The sequence below is a fragment of the Molossus molossus genome, unplaced genomic scaffold (genome assembly GCF_014108415.1).
Source record: "Molossus molossus isolate mMolMol1 unplaced genomic scaffold, mMolMol1.p scaffold_m16_p_1, whole genome shotgun sequence".
NCBI classification, from domain to species: Eukaryota; Metazoa; Chordata; class Mammalia; order Chiroptera; family Molossidae; genus Molossus; species Molossus molossus.
Window position 1 is genome coordinate 127,039,219 of NW_023425344.1, and position 16,424 is coordinate 127,055,642.

Genomic DNA, 16,424 nt, shown 5'->3' on the forward strand with positions numbered 1-16,424 from the left:
GAGAATGATTCTAATAGTGTGGTCAAGTACTTAGAAATCAGCAGGCTGCTAACTTCTTAATTTAGTCTGTTCACTCATTCCCTAATCACTTACCATGTCACTCAAGGTGAAATTCTTCCTCTTCTGCCCGCCCTCCCCCCACCATCCATTCTCTTGTCTCTTGTGCTGAGAAATAGGATTCTGAGATTTTCTTGACCATTTTAATCACGTTGAATTCTAAAGCCTTATTTGATAAACCTTTGTTATATTTTATGTAAGTATGGTAGTTTATTTATGATTTATAGTAATTTTTTGCTGTACGTTAGTATTATTGATGCATTTGGCCATATGAGAGCTTATTCAGAAAGACAAGCCATTCAATAAATGAAGCATGTTATGCTTTTTTATTTTGGATTATCATCTAGAGTGATTCCCAGAAAGAAAAAATAAATTTAAAAAGGAAAATGATTATCTAGATGAATATAAATCCATAGACCTATTCATCTGAAAAATATTCATGCCACCTATAGAGTTAAATTATAGATTTCCAAGTCATATTATTTTAAACTGTCATAAATACTGAAAGGATCTATCATAAATACTTAAAGGATCTATAATTTTATAAATTTAGATTATCGGTATTAGTTAACTGCTAAGTAATTTCTATTATATATAGTCTACATATATTTCTATAAAAATCTGTGGACTTATACACAAGCTATTTCAGAATATATAAAAATATAATTATTGCTTACTTTTGCTTGTGGAAATATTTTAACTATGATTTCACTAGTTAAAAACTGGGCGACTCTTGGTAGTGTGTATTCTTTTACTGCAGTAACTGTTTTTTTTTGTTTTTGTTTTTGTTTTCATTCTCATCCCAGGATATGTTTCTATTGATATTTAGAGAGAGGGGATGGGGCGGGGGGGGGGGGGGGGGGGACACTAATGTGAGAGAAGCATCAATTGTTTGCCTCCCACATACTCTCTGACCAGGCATCAAACCTACAGTCTTTTGGTGTATAGGGCAACGCTCTAATCAATTGAGCCCCTCAGCTAGAGCTGTATTTTTTTTTTTTTTCTTTTAAGTGGTCTTGGACTTTAGAGGCAGCATGTAGCAACAAGTGTGGCACTGCATTTGTGGTTATGTAATGATTGCCTATGGTAGCTAAGTCACCTTTTCCTTTGATCTTAAAGTGGCCAAATGTCTTTTGCTTGTTGCACTATTATCAGTAATTGGGATTTAATTTGATTTCTCATACTGTTTTGTCCCATTGAACAGAATCATAGATATATCTTAATTGGTTCCTCTGATAGAACACTGTTCAATTGCACATAGAAACAACTTAAACAATAGAACAATAGAGAAGCATAAGCATAGTTTGTAGGCATGCTGACATTTTAACAATAACTTCATCATTGGTGTGGCATATTGTGAAATCTCTTTCATCCAAATACAGACTCAGACAGTTAAGTTGCTCATGCAAAAATGTCAGTATACTTTATTTCTACCTTGAGCTTAGAGAATTTTTATATTTATTTAGTTCCAATATATGGTAGTAAGTAACTAAAAATCACTTATATAATACTGTTTTCATCAGCCACTGGACTTTTAGACTCTTACACTAGTATATGCTAATCCTCATATGGTAAAATTACAGTAGGCAATTTAAATCTCATTTCCTCTTATTATTCTTGCAAGTTGGTAGACTTGGCCCTAGTAAAACACAATGCCTCTTTACTATATTTATTAATAAAAATTATAATGAAGTTAAATGATGACTAAATATTCATGAAACAAGTTTGAACTGCAAAATAAATGAAAAGGGCCTTTGCTGCAGTTCAGTTTATTTCAGTTCAATTATATATTTTGTATAAATGACACTTTCATGAAAAGAGGATCTGAGTCTCAATTTCATATCACTTGTATTCTATTTTGCAAAAAGCTAATTGGAAATATGACACTTGTTTGCCTCAGCTATACTCAGTCACCCATTCATTCCATTGTAATTTCTCAAGACCTTACTACTAGCTAAGTGCTTGAGTATATATTGCTGAATCTCATCTTCTCCATTTTTCAGCAGCTTACAATGCAGTTGTGGAGATGAGGTTTGTCTGTTAGTAACAATAACGGGAGTGAGATCAATGGCCACAGAACAAACAACACTTATGTAAAAGAAACTACTTTGGTATATGTCTGTTGGAAAGACGTTTAGGTTACTGTGAAGTGTATGCTATTGAAAAATATATAGACTATTTGAAATGATGGTGTCTTCAACTTTAATTTATGGAGGATTCTAAATTATAGTATCGATATGGGCATTTTGTTCTCTCTAAATGTTAGGATTATGAAAGAAAAAATCATTGGACAGGACAAAAATAAGTTCATAAAAACTTTAACATGATTATGATATAGAACTTATGCTGACCATTAAGTAAATCACAGCATTAGAACTAGGTAAAGATTCCTATTCCTTATCTGTAATCATATAAAGTTTTTGCTGTGTGTTCTGGGGAATGAATAATGTCCTTCCTGTCAGTCAAATAGTTAGTGTTCTAGACCACATCCACTAGTAATGTTTACTTTTCTCCCCTCCATATTGGTCTCTAAAAGTTCATTCAGGCTTTTCTTTCAGCCTGAAGTTTGTGTACACATTGAAGAGCTGAGTGTGTGGTATTATTTGAACCTGTTACTGCTTTTCTTCAAATAGGAATGATGGCAACAAATTACTTACTTTAGGGAGATCTAACAAGTTTTGAAATTCAGAATATTAGGTACTATAAAATCCAGATGCAAAGAATGGAACCTCTTCTATTTTTAAATATTTCTAATTTTAAATCTTTCCTATTTTGCTTCTCAAATGTACAATGTGCTTCCTGCGGTAGCCTTTCCTCCTTACCTGTACTTTCACGGGGAGGTAGGGTTGCCAGCAACCGTGTACCAGCTGGTGGAAAACAGAAATCTGCCAGACCTGTACACAAACACATGCCCATCCATGCTCCACACTGCGATGTCCACTGAACCATCAGGCAAGCTCTATTTGAAGCATTTTAGGCATAGAGAAAAGTATACAGTTTGTTTTAGAAACATAAAACTGACAAGCCAGAAATTATTTTCTTTCCACACATCGTTTATACTAATTTAATTTTTCATTGTTGTTGTTTTACAATGTATAAATAGCAATGTAATATACCCCTTTATACTAGCATTAAAGCGGTGGGACATTGTACATGGTCGAAATATTACATGTGTAATGATTTGCATTCTTAATGTTCCAGAACCCTGGGGTTATTAGTTAAACGGTTGGAGAAAGGTGGTAAAGCCGAACAAGAAAATCTTTTTCATGAGAATGATTGCATTGTCAGGATTAATGATGGCGACCTTCGAAATAGAAGATTTGAACAGTAAGTGTGTGCTGGTGGCACTGCTCTGCTTCTGTGCTGCAGGCGTGATGGAGTGCAGCCTAGCGGCATGCTTTCCACAAGTCTGGGATCTCTCTCTTTGTACTGGAGAGATGTATTTTCTGCTTTACGTAGCTTTTAAACATTTAATCAAACTCTAGCTAATTACTACCATGAGACTGTGTTTTAAAATGCCCTCTGACTGGTAGAGTGCTTCTTAAAATATTATGGTCCCAATTTAGGCTTTACAGTTTTGCTACTTCCTCACCTTTTGGAAAATTCACCAAGGTACCAGTTGTATTATACTATAACTCACATTTCCAATTTCTTTTCACATAATGTCTCTAAAGACAAATAAGCAGACATCGCTTTTTTTCTTTTATCCTCACCCAAGGATATATTTCCATTTTTCGTTCAGAGAGAGTGGGAGGAGGAGAGAGAGAGAAACATCGATGTGAAAGAGACACATCAAGTGGTTGCCACCTACACGACCCAACCAGGGTCAGGGACAAACTGCAACTGAAGTACGTGCTCTTAGCAGGAACCGAACCTGGGTCTCTCTGGACCGTAGGCTGATGCTCTAACTGCTGAGCCAAACCGGCCAGGGCAGACACAGCTTTTTTTAATACAACATGTGGTCAGCTCAGATATTCTTTAGCCCAATTCAGGTGTCCTTATTCAATTGAAAGGATACAGTTGTCCAGTTCTTATAAAACAAGGCAAGAGTGTATAGAAATCATAAGGACTGGGCAGTCAGCATGACACGGATCAACTTCCCAGGCCAGTCATGGAGTAGCATTGGGCCAGCGACTCCTAACATTGAGTCATTGAGGCTGCATTGGTGCTCTTGGGATTTTTACACACATAGACTTGAATTAATTTTGCTGATACATAATGTGCTTTCTGTTGTTTTCTAGGTATATTTCTAAGCATATTCATTTATTTAAAAATTCAAATGGTCCCCTGTAAGGAAATATTTAATAATTTTTAAAAATATTTTTTAATTGACTTTTTAGAGAGAGAAAGGGAGAGAGAGAGAGAAACATCAGTGTGAATAAGAGAGACATCAACTGGCTGCCTTCTGTATGCCCCCTAGTGGGGATCAAGCCCACAACCCCAGGCATGTGCCCTGACAGGGAATCAGACTGGGTCCTCTAGGTCCATGGGACAATGCTCAATCCTTTGAGCCACACAGGCCAGGCCATTCTTATAATTTTTAAAAGTGATATTGGATAATGTTGTAGAGAAGAGGTTGTATTTAATTTCTATTAATATTGAAATTATAATACCTCCATTGTACTTAAAACTGTTATTTAATGATTTACTTTTCAGAACACAGTATTATATCTGTAGTTGTGATAATCTTGTCATTTTTATTTAGAATATGAGAAATTTATGTTTGGAGAAACAGCTGTGCTTCTCTCAGAGATTACAAACTTGATTGATAAATGGGATATCAGAATTTTGTTTTTCAGTTTCAGCAAAGTATGTCATTTCTTATTGCTTAATTAGTATACTTAATTAAGCTCATAATATCCTCTAGTCTGACAGTCTTGATTTGCTAATTTTCTATTTATTCTCAAACCCAGAGCACAGCATATGTTTCGTCAAGCTATGCGTACACCCATCATTTGGTTCCATGTGGTTCCTGCAGCTAATAAAGAGCAGTATGAACAACTCTCCCAAAGTGAGAAGAACAATTACTATTCAGGCCGCTTCAGCCCTGAGAGCCAGTATATTGATAACAGAAGTGTGACCAGTGCAGGGCTTCAGGCACTGCAGAGAGCACCCAGACTGACCCACCAGGCCGAGCAGATGGACTCGCACCCACGACTACCTCAGAATACACAGCCCTCTGGGAAGCCACCAGCAGCTCCGCCAAGTATATTTAGTACAAGTATAAGCAGTGGTTATAACACCAAAAAAATAGGCAAGAGGCTGAATATCCAGCTTAAGAAAGGTACAACCTATCTTGTGTTTTTTTTTTATGGAATTTATTGTAAAACTCATCCAACTAACCCAAAGCACCCTAAGTTTTATCCCATCATGTAAAAGAAGTGATGTAATGATTTTTTTTTAAGTATTTAAAATGAATTTCTATACTTTTCAGATTCATTTAGCTATATAAAAATTTAAATGTACAGAGAATAAGGCTTTAAAAAATAAGTTTTATGTGAAGGTAGCAGTTACTACTGCAGTGAAATTTTTTTAACAGTGAAGGAAAATGATTTCACGGTTGTCACATTCAAACCCAAAACAATAATGAGGATTTGACTGTTTTGATCATCCCACTTGATGAGGACTTAAGAGAGGTCCTTCATTTCAGCCTTGTCATTCTGGTGATAAGAAGTGATAGATTCCTTTAACACTGTCAGTAGTTTCTGGTAGAATAAGGAGAAGCTAGTCCATTGTTCTGTAATATTACATTGCTTCTCTTTCTGGACACGGGGATTATAATGGGCCCTGCTAATTCTTTTTTACATATACCTTATATCAACATTTCTTTTTTTGTTTTTAAAATTTTTTATCCTCACCCGAGGACGTTTTTGCATTTATCTTGAGATAGAGCTGGAGGGGGAGAGGGAGGAAGAGAGAGAGAGAGAAACATCGATGTGAGAGAGACCGATCGAGTGGTTGCCACCCACACGACCCCAACTGGGGCGGGGGACAAACTGCAACCGAGGTAAGTGCCCTTAGTGGGAGCCTCTCTGATCCGCGGGCCGACGCTCTAACCGCTGAGCCAAACTGGCCAGGGCTCAACTTATTTCTTTAAGTATACCTGTCCCATAGACCATGGATCCTTGTGTAAAGGATCTGTGACTTAAAGCAAATGCTAGACTTGACTTCTGATTTCCAATTGCTGTCCTCTCCAGGCATTGAGATACACTTTTGCTATCAGTCATCAATTTTAGCTGATTACTTTGATATGTTTTTAAATTAGGTCTTTCAAAATTGTGTCATTATAAAAATCTTCCTCTTTTTATGAGCTCAACCAATTCCTGCAATTAGATGGAAATGAACCCAAGGGAGGTCGAGTGGTTTCCTTGTCACCTGGCTGTTGATAGCAGTCGTTTCCTACTAGAACTTTCCATATCTTGACATTAAGACAATTTTTCTTTCCATCTGGGGTAGGGTTTACAAGTTTGTAAGCTCTGAGATTCCTATTTTTTTTCTAAACTATGTTCTTTCATTGAACTTTATGTGAACCACAAGTTCGTTATTTCTGGTTTCTTGGCTTTTAAGCCCCAGATACTTGGTTGATATGATCAGGAATTGACAGCTTCACTCCACTTTTGAAACCCATTACAAACACAGGGTCATAAGAGCATAAACCCCTTTTAGCTCTGTTCATTCCTAAATGAGAAATGGCAGATCCTCTTTCTTTTTCTCTAGTCAAATGACAGGCCCTAGTTTTTAAGCAAAAACATACCAAGAAACACAAATAGATTTGTATAAAAGATAAAATTCTGTTTGGGATCTCTCAACAAAGGAAAGATATTTTACTTGGTCACTGTCATAAATATTATTCATAAATATTTTTGCCTTTTCCCCCTGATAGAGGCATATTTATTTAATTAGTTATACTTTTTCACAAAATTCTTTTATTTTAGCAACTTATAATATGAATGTTTTAAATAAAGTGAAATTTTATTTGTCATTAAAATAATCTTTTTTTAATAAGGAAACTAAGTTTTATATTACTAGTAGTTGAAAAGCTATGATTATATTTTACATAAGCTAATTTAGAAAGAATGTGCTCAGTCAACATAAGAAAAATAGAAACAATGATCAATGATTTTCTTTTAAACATTTTTCTGATCTTCAATAATCTAAATGTTATAAAGCTTCATAGATCTTTTTTTTTTTTTTTTTTTTGTATGTGCCCCTAGCGGCAACTGAACCCTGGGACTCTGGTCTGCAGGTCCATGCTCCAACCACTAAGCCAAACCAAGCAGGGCCATATAGATCTATCTTGATTTTAATTTACTGACTGTGAGAATATATGACAAAAGGTAGAAACTGCCTGTGCATTCCTGCCAACATTTATAAATATTTTATATAAAAATAGTTTACTATAAATAAGAGTGAAGAATGCTGATTGCTTTTGATTGGTACTAAATACAGCTATTTAAATAATGATTGTATAAGAATTGAACAAGCTTTCATTGTAGTTAACAGATGTTTTTACCAATTATGTTACATTTAAAATTTTTAATAAAGTACATAAAAAACAGGGTATGTCAATGTTAAGCTTTAAATTCAGGTCATAGTGACGTGACATGTTTTCAAAGAAGCTCTTCATAAACTGAGATCATTTAAGTACTTAAAAAGAGAAGCCTTCAATATAATGATTCTTTGGCATAATTTTGGAACTATGTCATGTAATGTCACAAAGAAGGGTAACCTCTATGTACTTGCTTCCATAATTATGATTTCTTAATATTTATTGCCATCTTGACATTCTCAAATACCTTGCTCTTTTGTAGAAATTAGCTATTTAATAAAGTCAGAAGAGAAGATCAGTAATCTGTTTCAGTCAGTCAGTGTAAAATATTTTGTTTGCTAAATGAAAATTGATATCTATTTTTCTTTCTTTTAAAGGTCATTGCTTAAACTTTTAGCTTACAGATCTAGGGGTTATTGCTGATACTTTAGTAATATAAAGGTTCAGTCAGTCTTTATAATTCATACAAATTAATATTGTAAAAGGAGAGTAATTTAGATTTTTTTTTTTTAATAAATATTATTGCAAGTCATTGAGTTTCATGAAAGCATAGAGACATATGGAAAAGTCCCAGCAGAATAATTAGGAAAATTTCATATGGACATTATGCCATTCAAGTCTTCAGCACCGAAGACTTAAGAAATTAACAGTCCAGGCATATTAAAGTGACTTCAGATTTTCAGTAAATGAATGCTTTGTTTGAATTTGAAAATATTTACAGTAGGTTTTGTTGCAGGTATAGTTATTGAATACTTTCTTTGTTTCTTCATGTTTTTTCTTTAACCCACTTTTTCATTCATATTTATTTACCCATATTTGTTTGTTCACTTAAAGAATATATGTGGTTGCTTATAATATTTTACTGAGCACTGCATCAAATGAATGACTTACAAATTTTTGCCTAGCATTTATTCTAATATCATTTTATCTTACATGGAACCTAATATCTTAAGTAACTTTTTTAAAACATCTAGTAGAAATTAATCATTATTATAAATGTTATAAAAGTTCATTGATTCATTAGAAATTTGTCATTGTCACATTTTTCTTGGCTCATTGTATGGTGGTTCCAGTGACATAAAACCTTTCTCACACTGTACGGAACTTGTAAGAGTGCCTGCCAAGAAAGCTTACAAAGAACTTAGAAATTAAATTATACAAACCAGCACAGTGATTTTTAAATGCCTCATTAAGTTTAGTGCCTTTAAATACGATATGGTGATTCTCAGATTTAGCAGCTATTATCTGTGATGGGTTCTTTACTGTGTATTTTGCCTTGTTTTTATTTCATTTTAAATATACATGGTCAGAGTTAGGTGAGTTGGAAGAGAATTAGACAAACATAGGTTTCATCCTGTTGGTAAATTGCTATTACTAATTATCATTTGGGGAGATTCTGTAATCTGTATCTAGAAAATTTTCTCTTTTTTTAAATTTCTTTTTTATCTCCCCGAGCATTTCTCTTCCCCTCTACCTGTCAAATCTGAATACCATATTCCACAATAATATTTGCTATTTGAGGTACTATGGGTTTTAACAGAAGTTTTTTTGTTTTGTTTTTTGTCATAAAGACATTAAGTTTATTTTTATGACCAAAGGTTTAGGCCAATTAAAAAATTTTTGGCAAACCTATTTGTATTACCTTTAATCTGTCTTTAGATAGATTCCTATTTTTTCTCTAATGAATTTTGATATGTCTACCATTTAAACCTTTCAGAATTTAGTCTGTTTTGAAAATCTGTTACAATTTTTATAGTATTGGAAAAAATGTAGGTCGTTGTGAAAGTTACAAAATGTTAAGTTGGTATAGAGAGTAGTAATAACAATTTTTTTTAATGTATAATGTACTTGTGAACTTCAAAACATCTCATTTTATTTACTTTTTTTTTCTGCTATATATTTAGGTTCAGAAGGTTTAGGATTCAGCATCACTTCTAGAGATGTAACAATAGGTGGCTCAGCTCCAATTTATGTGAAAAACATCCTCCCCAGGGGGGCTGCCATCCAAGATGGTCGACTGAAGGCAGGAGACAGACTTATAGAGGTGAGTGACTTTCAAGTCAGAAGTTACATAACTCTTGAAAGATTATTTTTTTAAATACTTTTATGAAAAGTGAAACTTATATTTTACTAGAAGTATGCATCACAAAACAATGCATTTCTGCTTTCCTTTTACATTTTCCCATGTTATTTGATGAGAAGTACCTTTTTTGGTTAGTGTACTCAAATTTTTAGATACTCAGACATTTGGTTTATGAGGTAGAATAACATTTTGAAATTATGTAAGTATAATGCCTATGAGATTATATTTCTAGATGGCTTTAAATTTATGTCTGGCAATGTAGAAATGTTATCTACTTTGTAATCAGAACAAAGACAAATGAAGTAAATGAAACAGTGTATTTTAATGAGAGAAACAGGACACTTTCAAATGGCAGCATGGAAAGTGAATTGAGACGTAAAAATCAAATGTCAGGAAAAAAGGAAACCATTTTCAAAATTTCCTTTCTGTACCTCATAAGTTTCAGTTCACTGGTCTTTGGAAATGTCTTTGACATACATAAATATACAGAATTTCTGTTTGTGTGAATGTCGTTCATATGGAAATAAATGGGAGAAACATTGAGTGAAAGTATACTTTATCATCTTTTTTTTCTTAGTGTTTTCTTCAGAAAACATACTTCTGTATTCTTATCAGTAGATATTAATAAGTATTCAAATTCTAGTGTTAACGTACATTTTATAAAGTGACTGTTTTTTCTTGTATTTTCATACATTGTTTTGAATTCTCCAGATTAAGCCCTCCTAAAGATTTCCTGAAAATTACTGGAGCAATGGAATAACTTCTGGATTTTTGCATGTCTACATTTTGGGCCTACATTACTTAAATCTTACTCTTTTTCTTTTTCTCTTATTCATGTGACACCATATTTTAAACGGATACTGATAGAAGAGGCTAAATAAAAGGAAAGGTTTGAGTACAAATTATATTTAAGGTGTTGTTTCTATAAAGGACCACTTATTCTTGGTGTATAAATTGTGTACAATTGACCATTGAACAACCCTGATGCCCGTGCAGTCGAAATTCTAAGTGTAACTTTTGATTCCCCATAGACTCACCTACTAGTAGTCTACTGTTGATCAGAAGCCTTACCAGTAACATAAATACATATTTCCTGTCATATGCATCGTATACTGTATTCTTACAATAAAGTAAACTAGACAAAAGAAAATGCTATTAAGAAAATCAGAAGGAATTGAAAATACATTTATAGTGCTGTACTTAATTGAAAAAAATATTTGTATATAAGTGGACCTGTACAGTTTAAACCCATGTTGTTCAAGGGTCAACTGGAGTTATTATTTCAAGTTTGTATTTGTAGTTTGTTTTATTTAGTAAGAGTCTCAGGTGGGACTTGAATCTTTGCCTCTAAGTCCAAAAAATAAATGTCTGTCCTTTTTTCCCAGACCTCTTTTTCTCCCTGAATCTGCACCCCCTACAACCTTCTTTCTTTCTAAAAGTTCTTACTTGATTTTTTAGTAGCTCTTTCATCACATAATTACTTTACTTTCAACATATCACAAAGACTTTTTTTTTTTTTTTTTTTTTAACAATGGGAAGAGCCTGCAGCCTGTATTTTTTCTGAGTCAGGTTTTATTTTCTATAGCTATTAGTTTTCTCTGAAAACAAACTACATTTCACATGTTTTAAATCTAACTGTCTAGTATCTATACAGTATCAATAATTCTGTGGGTTGTTTTTCTGAGTATCTGGATATCTGGAAGCATATAGAAAAATTGTCAAGGGACATTTTTAGTACTTAGAAATTTTTCCTTTTTTTAAACCTGTTCTACTTATCTATTTCGTGCAATCCCTTAACAGTAGTAGATTGAGCTATATAAGATGGTTTTTAATAGAGAGGAACGGTTCCAAAACATATTTTAACTACAGGAAGATTTTAATATTACAATTTAAATAATATATTTAGTTTCCTTGGACAAAATGCTATTTTCATCTAGAGAAAATAAGACAGAGTACTTTTTAAAAGCAAATTTTACTCTCATGTCTGTTTAAATATGTAGCGCTTTTTGATAACATTATTATACTTCCTACAAAGTAAAAATGATGACATTTTCAGGAATTGGCTCTTTCATATCTTTTATTGTGGTAGAATTATTTTAAAACATTGAAAATATTGAGGTGAAATATTGCTATTTCTCCAAAAATATCATTATTTTGTAGAGATTCTTCTTTACTATTAGCCTTTTAGGAATAAAAAGATTTATCCTCATAATTTTTAGTAGAATTTCATTGAAAGTTAAAATATTTATACTCAGCTATTTTTGAGTGTGGTTTTACTTCCCTCTATAAAAGCCTCAACTTTTTATTTTGTTATAAGAACATCTGTGCTACACAGGCTGTCAAGACATCTCAGTTCAGAGGCAGGGAGTTTCATGGTAACTTTCCAGTTTAGATATACTTGTTTATTACTTGCTACTTGTTCATGCTAGAATGTGTGTCTTTTCTTCCGTTATCTGTTTGCACAGGATTATAGCTGACAACTTGTTATTTGTTTTAGGTAAATGGAGTAGATTTAGCAGGCAGATCCCAAGAGGAGGTTGTTTCCCTGTTGAGAAGCACCAAGATGGAAGGAACTGTGAGCCTTCTGGTCTTTCGCCAGGAAGATGCCTTCCACCCGAGGGAGCTGGTGTGTAAATTTAGAGCAGATAAAAGATTTCTGACACACATGAGCTAGGGGTGGTCTGGGTTGGCTACCTGAAAACCAGTGTTTATTGAGACATTTTCCAAGCAGTTTCTATATTTTATATGTCTTTCAACCTTAACAATACAAGCATTCTTCTCATATTTCCTCAGTTTTGGAAATAGATGACTACAACATTGAGTGTAAGGTTATTTAAAAATCACATTGCAGGAATATTTTCTAGGACAGCAAATGTTTATTACTGGTTGATTTCAGATGGACTGATTGAATACAGAGACACCAGTTATTACATGACTGTCACTTCAGAGGCTCTTGCTGAAAGCTTGCCATGTTCTCCACTGCATGTGACAGGCCTTCCTATTTCAGTTCTTCATAGTCGCAGTTAAGTCAAATAAAGATGCTTGATTTTTGTATGAAAAGGGAGTACCTTTTATATATTATTATTGAAAATGAAAAGACCTGAGTGTTAGTAAGCTCCATGAGCATTAATTACTAACATAGACATTATTTCAAATGACATAAATCAAATGAAAAGACATTTGTTTGCAAACTGTTTAACTTTTTATGCATATATCTACACATCTAAATATTAGATAAGGGTATTTATCTAGTTTTGGTACACAAGAAACATGTATATTAAGGGCAGAATTTCATTTATATATAAAATGACACAATTGGAGAAATCACCTTTATCTTTTGATGTGGTGAGAACTGTTACTTCAAGTACAAATGGTATTTTAAATATTTTAAAACAGATTCTAGTTGGGTCATTTTACAAAATATGATACCGCTTTCAACTGGCTTTTTAGCTTTATCTAAAAAACAATTCATATATAGTAGAATGGCAGGGTGGCAAGGTTTTTGGGGCACAGGTCCTAAATTTGTCCTAAAGCCCTAATTAAGCAAACACTTTTGTTATGTATGTTTCATGGTGAAGAAAATGTTCCTTTTATTACAAACCAGATAATTTTTAGTTATAAGAATATTCCATCTCATGATTACTAACAGATCTAAAAATTTCTGTAATTTTGCGGAAGTTTCAGATTTTCATAAAACTGAAAAGTGAACACTTGTTTTAAGTAGATTTTGAAAATGTCTTTTTAAAATGTTTAATGCATTACTCTCCCCCTACACCCTCCACTATTATATAGTTTTGTATTTAAAATGTCACCTGATCCTAATTCTGTAAATGTCTTTATTAAGTTGTAAATTTGCATTTAAAGCAAAACTAAGATTTAGATATGATTTAATGAAGCTTTAATTCTTCCTCAGTGTATGTGAGCTTGGATAATAGCATTATTAGATTGCCAGAGCTTCCACACCACTCTTAAGCAGCCTTCCAGAATTAGTGCCAACATACGGTCAGCTTAAGGTTATTCAAGTTCTTCTTATTTAATTTTGATCTTCCAGGCTTCTGTTTTCTCCTTCTGCTACCTACTTTGTTTTTATTTTTATTTTTTCTTGGTTATTTAATTTATTGCTTGTGAGAGTTTCATTAAGGAGTGAGCCAGTAGGCCATCAGTCTGTTACTCACTTTGCAGCTGCTTGTTAAGATGTAAAAGAATAAAATTCTGAAAACTTAAAGGGGCATTTAAAATAATCTTTGAATCCAATTACCAAACTCTTTTCCTCTGTTTGGGGTGTCTGTGTATAAATCCTGTGTCTAAAATGAAATACGTTTATTAGTATGTGGCTTTGAAATAAATCAATCTTGTATCTATGTGTGTAATTAAAACTACTCTATAATATCTGAAAAAAATCACATTTAGAACCCATGTAATATTTTTTAAAATATGTTTTTATTGATTTTTTTTTAGAGAGAGAGGAAGGAAGGGAGAGAGATAGAAACATCGATGTGAAAGAGAAACATCAATCAGCTGCCCCCTGCATGCTCCCCCAAACCCAGGCATGTGCCCTGACTGGGAATCAAACCAGTGATCTTTCAGTGCATGGGACGATGCTCAGTCCACTGAGCCACACCGACCAGGCAGAACCTATGTAGTATTTTAAAATATAATGCTTGTGGTTCATACTCTTATTATCTGGTCTAGCTATCAAATTATAATATAACTTATAACTTAGATTTAGTTGGAAAAATTAAAAACAAATTAGAAACAGTGCTATGAATAGAAGAGCTATTTGGTGAGATTTGTTTTCTTTTATATAATAAATTAATTATGTACTGTGAATGAATGAGGGAAAACATAGCATCTAGAAAAACTTAAAACACACACCCACAAAAGGTAGCATAAGTATATCAGTGACAGTTTGGAAGACAGAGTAGTATATTAGCCAGAATATAATCACTCTCTATATATTTTAGAATTTAAAAAAACAGCAAAATTTTCTTTAAAGTAAAGCTTTGTGTCCCTGTGTGTTAAAGATGGCTGTGGTCAGTCTATACTTATGTTTTTCTTCAATTCTTCTAGAATGCTGAGCCAAGCCAGATGCAGATCCCAAAGGAAACGGTAAGAGCTTTGTCTTCTGCAGGATGCAGAGATGTTCGAAAGGTCAATGGAACTAACTCCTCACTAATTAAATAAATATGAAGTTAACTTATTCTCCCTTTTCCTGGCTCATACAGCTATTACATAAGTTTATTAAATTCCAGAGTGGTCTTATCTTAAGGTGGCTTACTGCTATTATCCCAAATATAGAACATTTCATGCTTATTTTTGGTTAGACAGAGATTAAGAGATAGAAATTAGATTAGTTTTCTGTTATCTGCATAATAAGAGGGACCAAAAGTTGGTGAGCCTGGTAGTTTGACATATATGTAAAGAATTTCATGAGTTGTAAAATGCTACAAGTGGCTAGAAAGTTAAAAAAAAAAGAAAACTTGATTCAGGCACATAAAAAATAGGACGGGCTAAAAGTACAATAAAAATGTGTCATAATCAGGAAAAATAAAATGTTAGTAATTAGGCTAAATATGCTAGTTGTCTTAATAAATCGTAAGTATTTTATTTATTATAAGTTATTATAGCATATTATAAGGGTGATTTCTCTTAATAAAAGTAAGAACTTACAGCATAGATTAAAGTTAAAATCTGGTTGTATCCTGCTTAGAAAACAAATCCTAATATGTACAGACTGGAAATAAAGGAATAAGTAGACTTCTAGCAGGCAATACTAACACAAAGTAAGAAATGTCATATCAGTGTCTGACAGTAATATTTTAGTGTGGATGCCCTGCATGCTGTATATACTGATACATCATTTGGTAGACATTTTAACACTTAGGGTTTTTTTTGTTTGTTTGTTTGTTTTTTATCCTCACCCGAGGATATTTTTCCATTTTTTGTACAGATAGAGTGGGAGGAAGAGAGAGGAAGGGAGAGGGAGAGAGAGAGAGAAACATCGACGTGAAGGGACACATCGAGTGGCTGCCACCCACACGACCAACCAGGGCCGAGGACAAACGGCAACCGAAGTACGTGCCCTTAGCGGGAACTGAACCCGGGTCTCTCCAGACCGCAGGCCGATGCTCTAACCGCTGAGCCAAACTGGCCAGGGCAACACTTAGGGTTTTTTATATCAAACAACATGGCATAAAGCATATCACTCTTAAACTCTTGTAAGAAGGAAGAAAATTTAACAAAACCACATGCACATGGTGATGCTAATACTTATTTTCAAAAATTGTCATATTAAGTAGATCCAAAATGGTAAGAACATGAAGAATTTGAATGACATAATGAACAGGTTTGATTTTTCTTTACACATTTATATACAAGCAACTTTGACCCTAATAAGCAAACAAACAAAATATATTAAATATTTTCAAATATTTAATAATTACCAAGATGGATGACAAATCAGACCTCAGAGAAAAATCAGTAAACAACCTTGAGAATATTACACATTCATAAATATGGGTTGTAGAAAATCATAGTTTTGATTTTGTATTTCTAAAATCAATGAGTTGGTGACAGCTAATCAGAATCATAGTGGTATGTGTGGGGGTGGTAGAGTGGGTTGAAAGGTGAAGGAAATTGAACAGATTGATTCTAAAGAATAAAGTGATCTCAAGAATGATTTATACTATTTTAAAAGACAATAATGATGACAAAAAGTACTCTCAAGCTAAAAAA

At 33.3% G+C, this 16,424-nt stretch overlaps 1 protein-coding gene across 8 annotated transcripts in view; it reads left to right on the forward strand.

Annotated features, from left to right (window-relative positions):
• The window catches only part of PARD3 (par-3 family cell polarity regulator), an 823,714-nt gene that overhangs the window by 474,401 nt on the left and 332,889 nt on the right, over positions 1-16,424 (forward strand). For all 8 annotated transcript variants that reach the window (XM_036242174.1, XM_036242150.1, XM_036242158.1 and 5 more), the window contains exons 8-12: positions 3,259-3,384; positions 4,971-5,341; positions 9,511-9,650; positions 12,187-12,315; positions 14,760-14,798. In XM_036242174.1, coding sequence (XP_036098067.1) covers positions 3,259-3,384; positions 4,971-5,341; positions 9,511-9,650; positions 12,187-12,315; positions 14,760-14,798 — 805 coding nt within the window. The remainder of the gene's footprint in view (positions 1-3,258; positions 3,385-4,970; positions 5,342-9,510; positions 9,651-12,186; positions 12,316-14,759; positions 14,799-16,424) is intronic.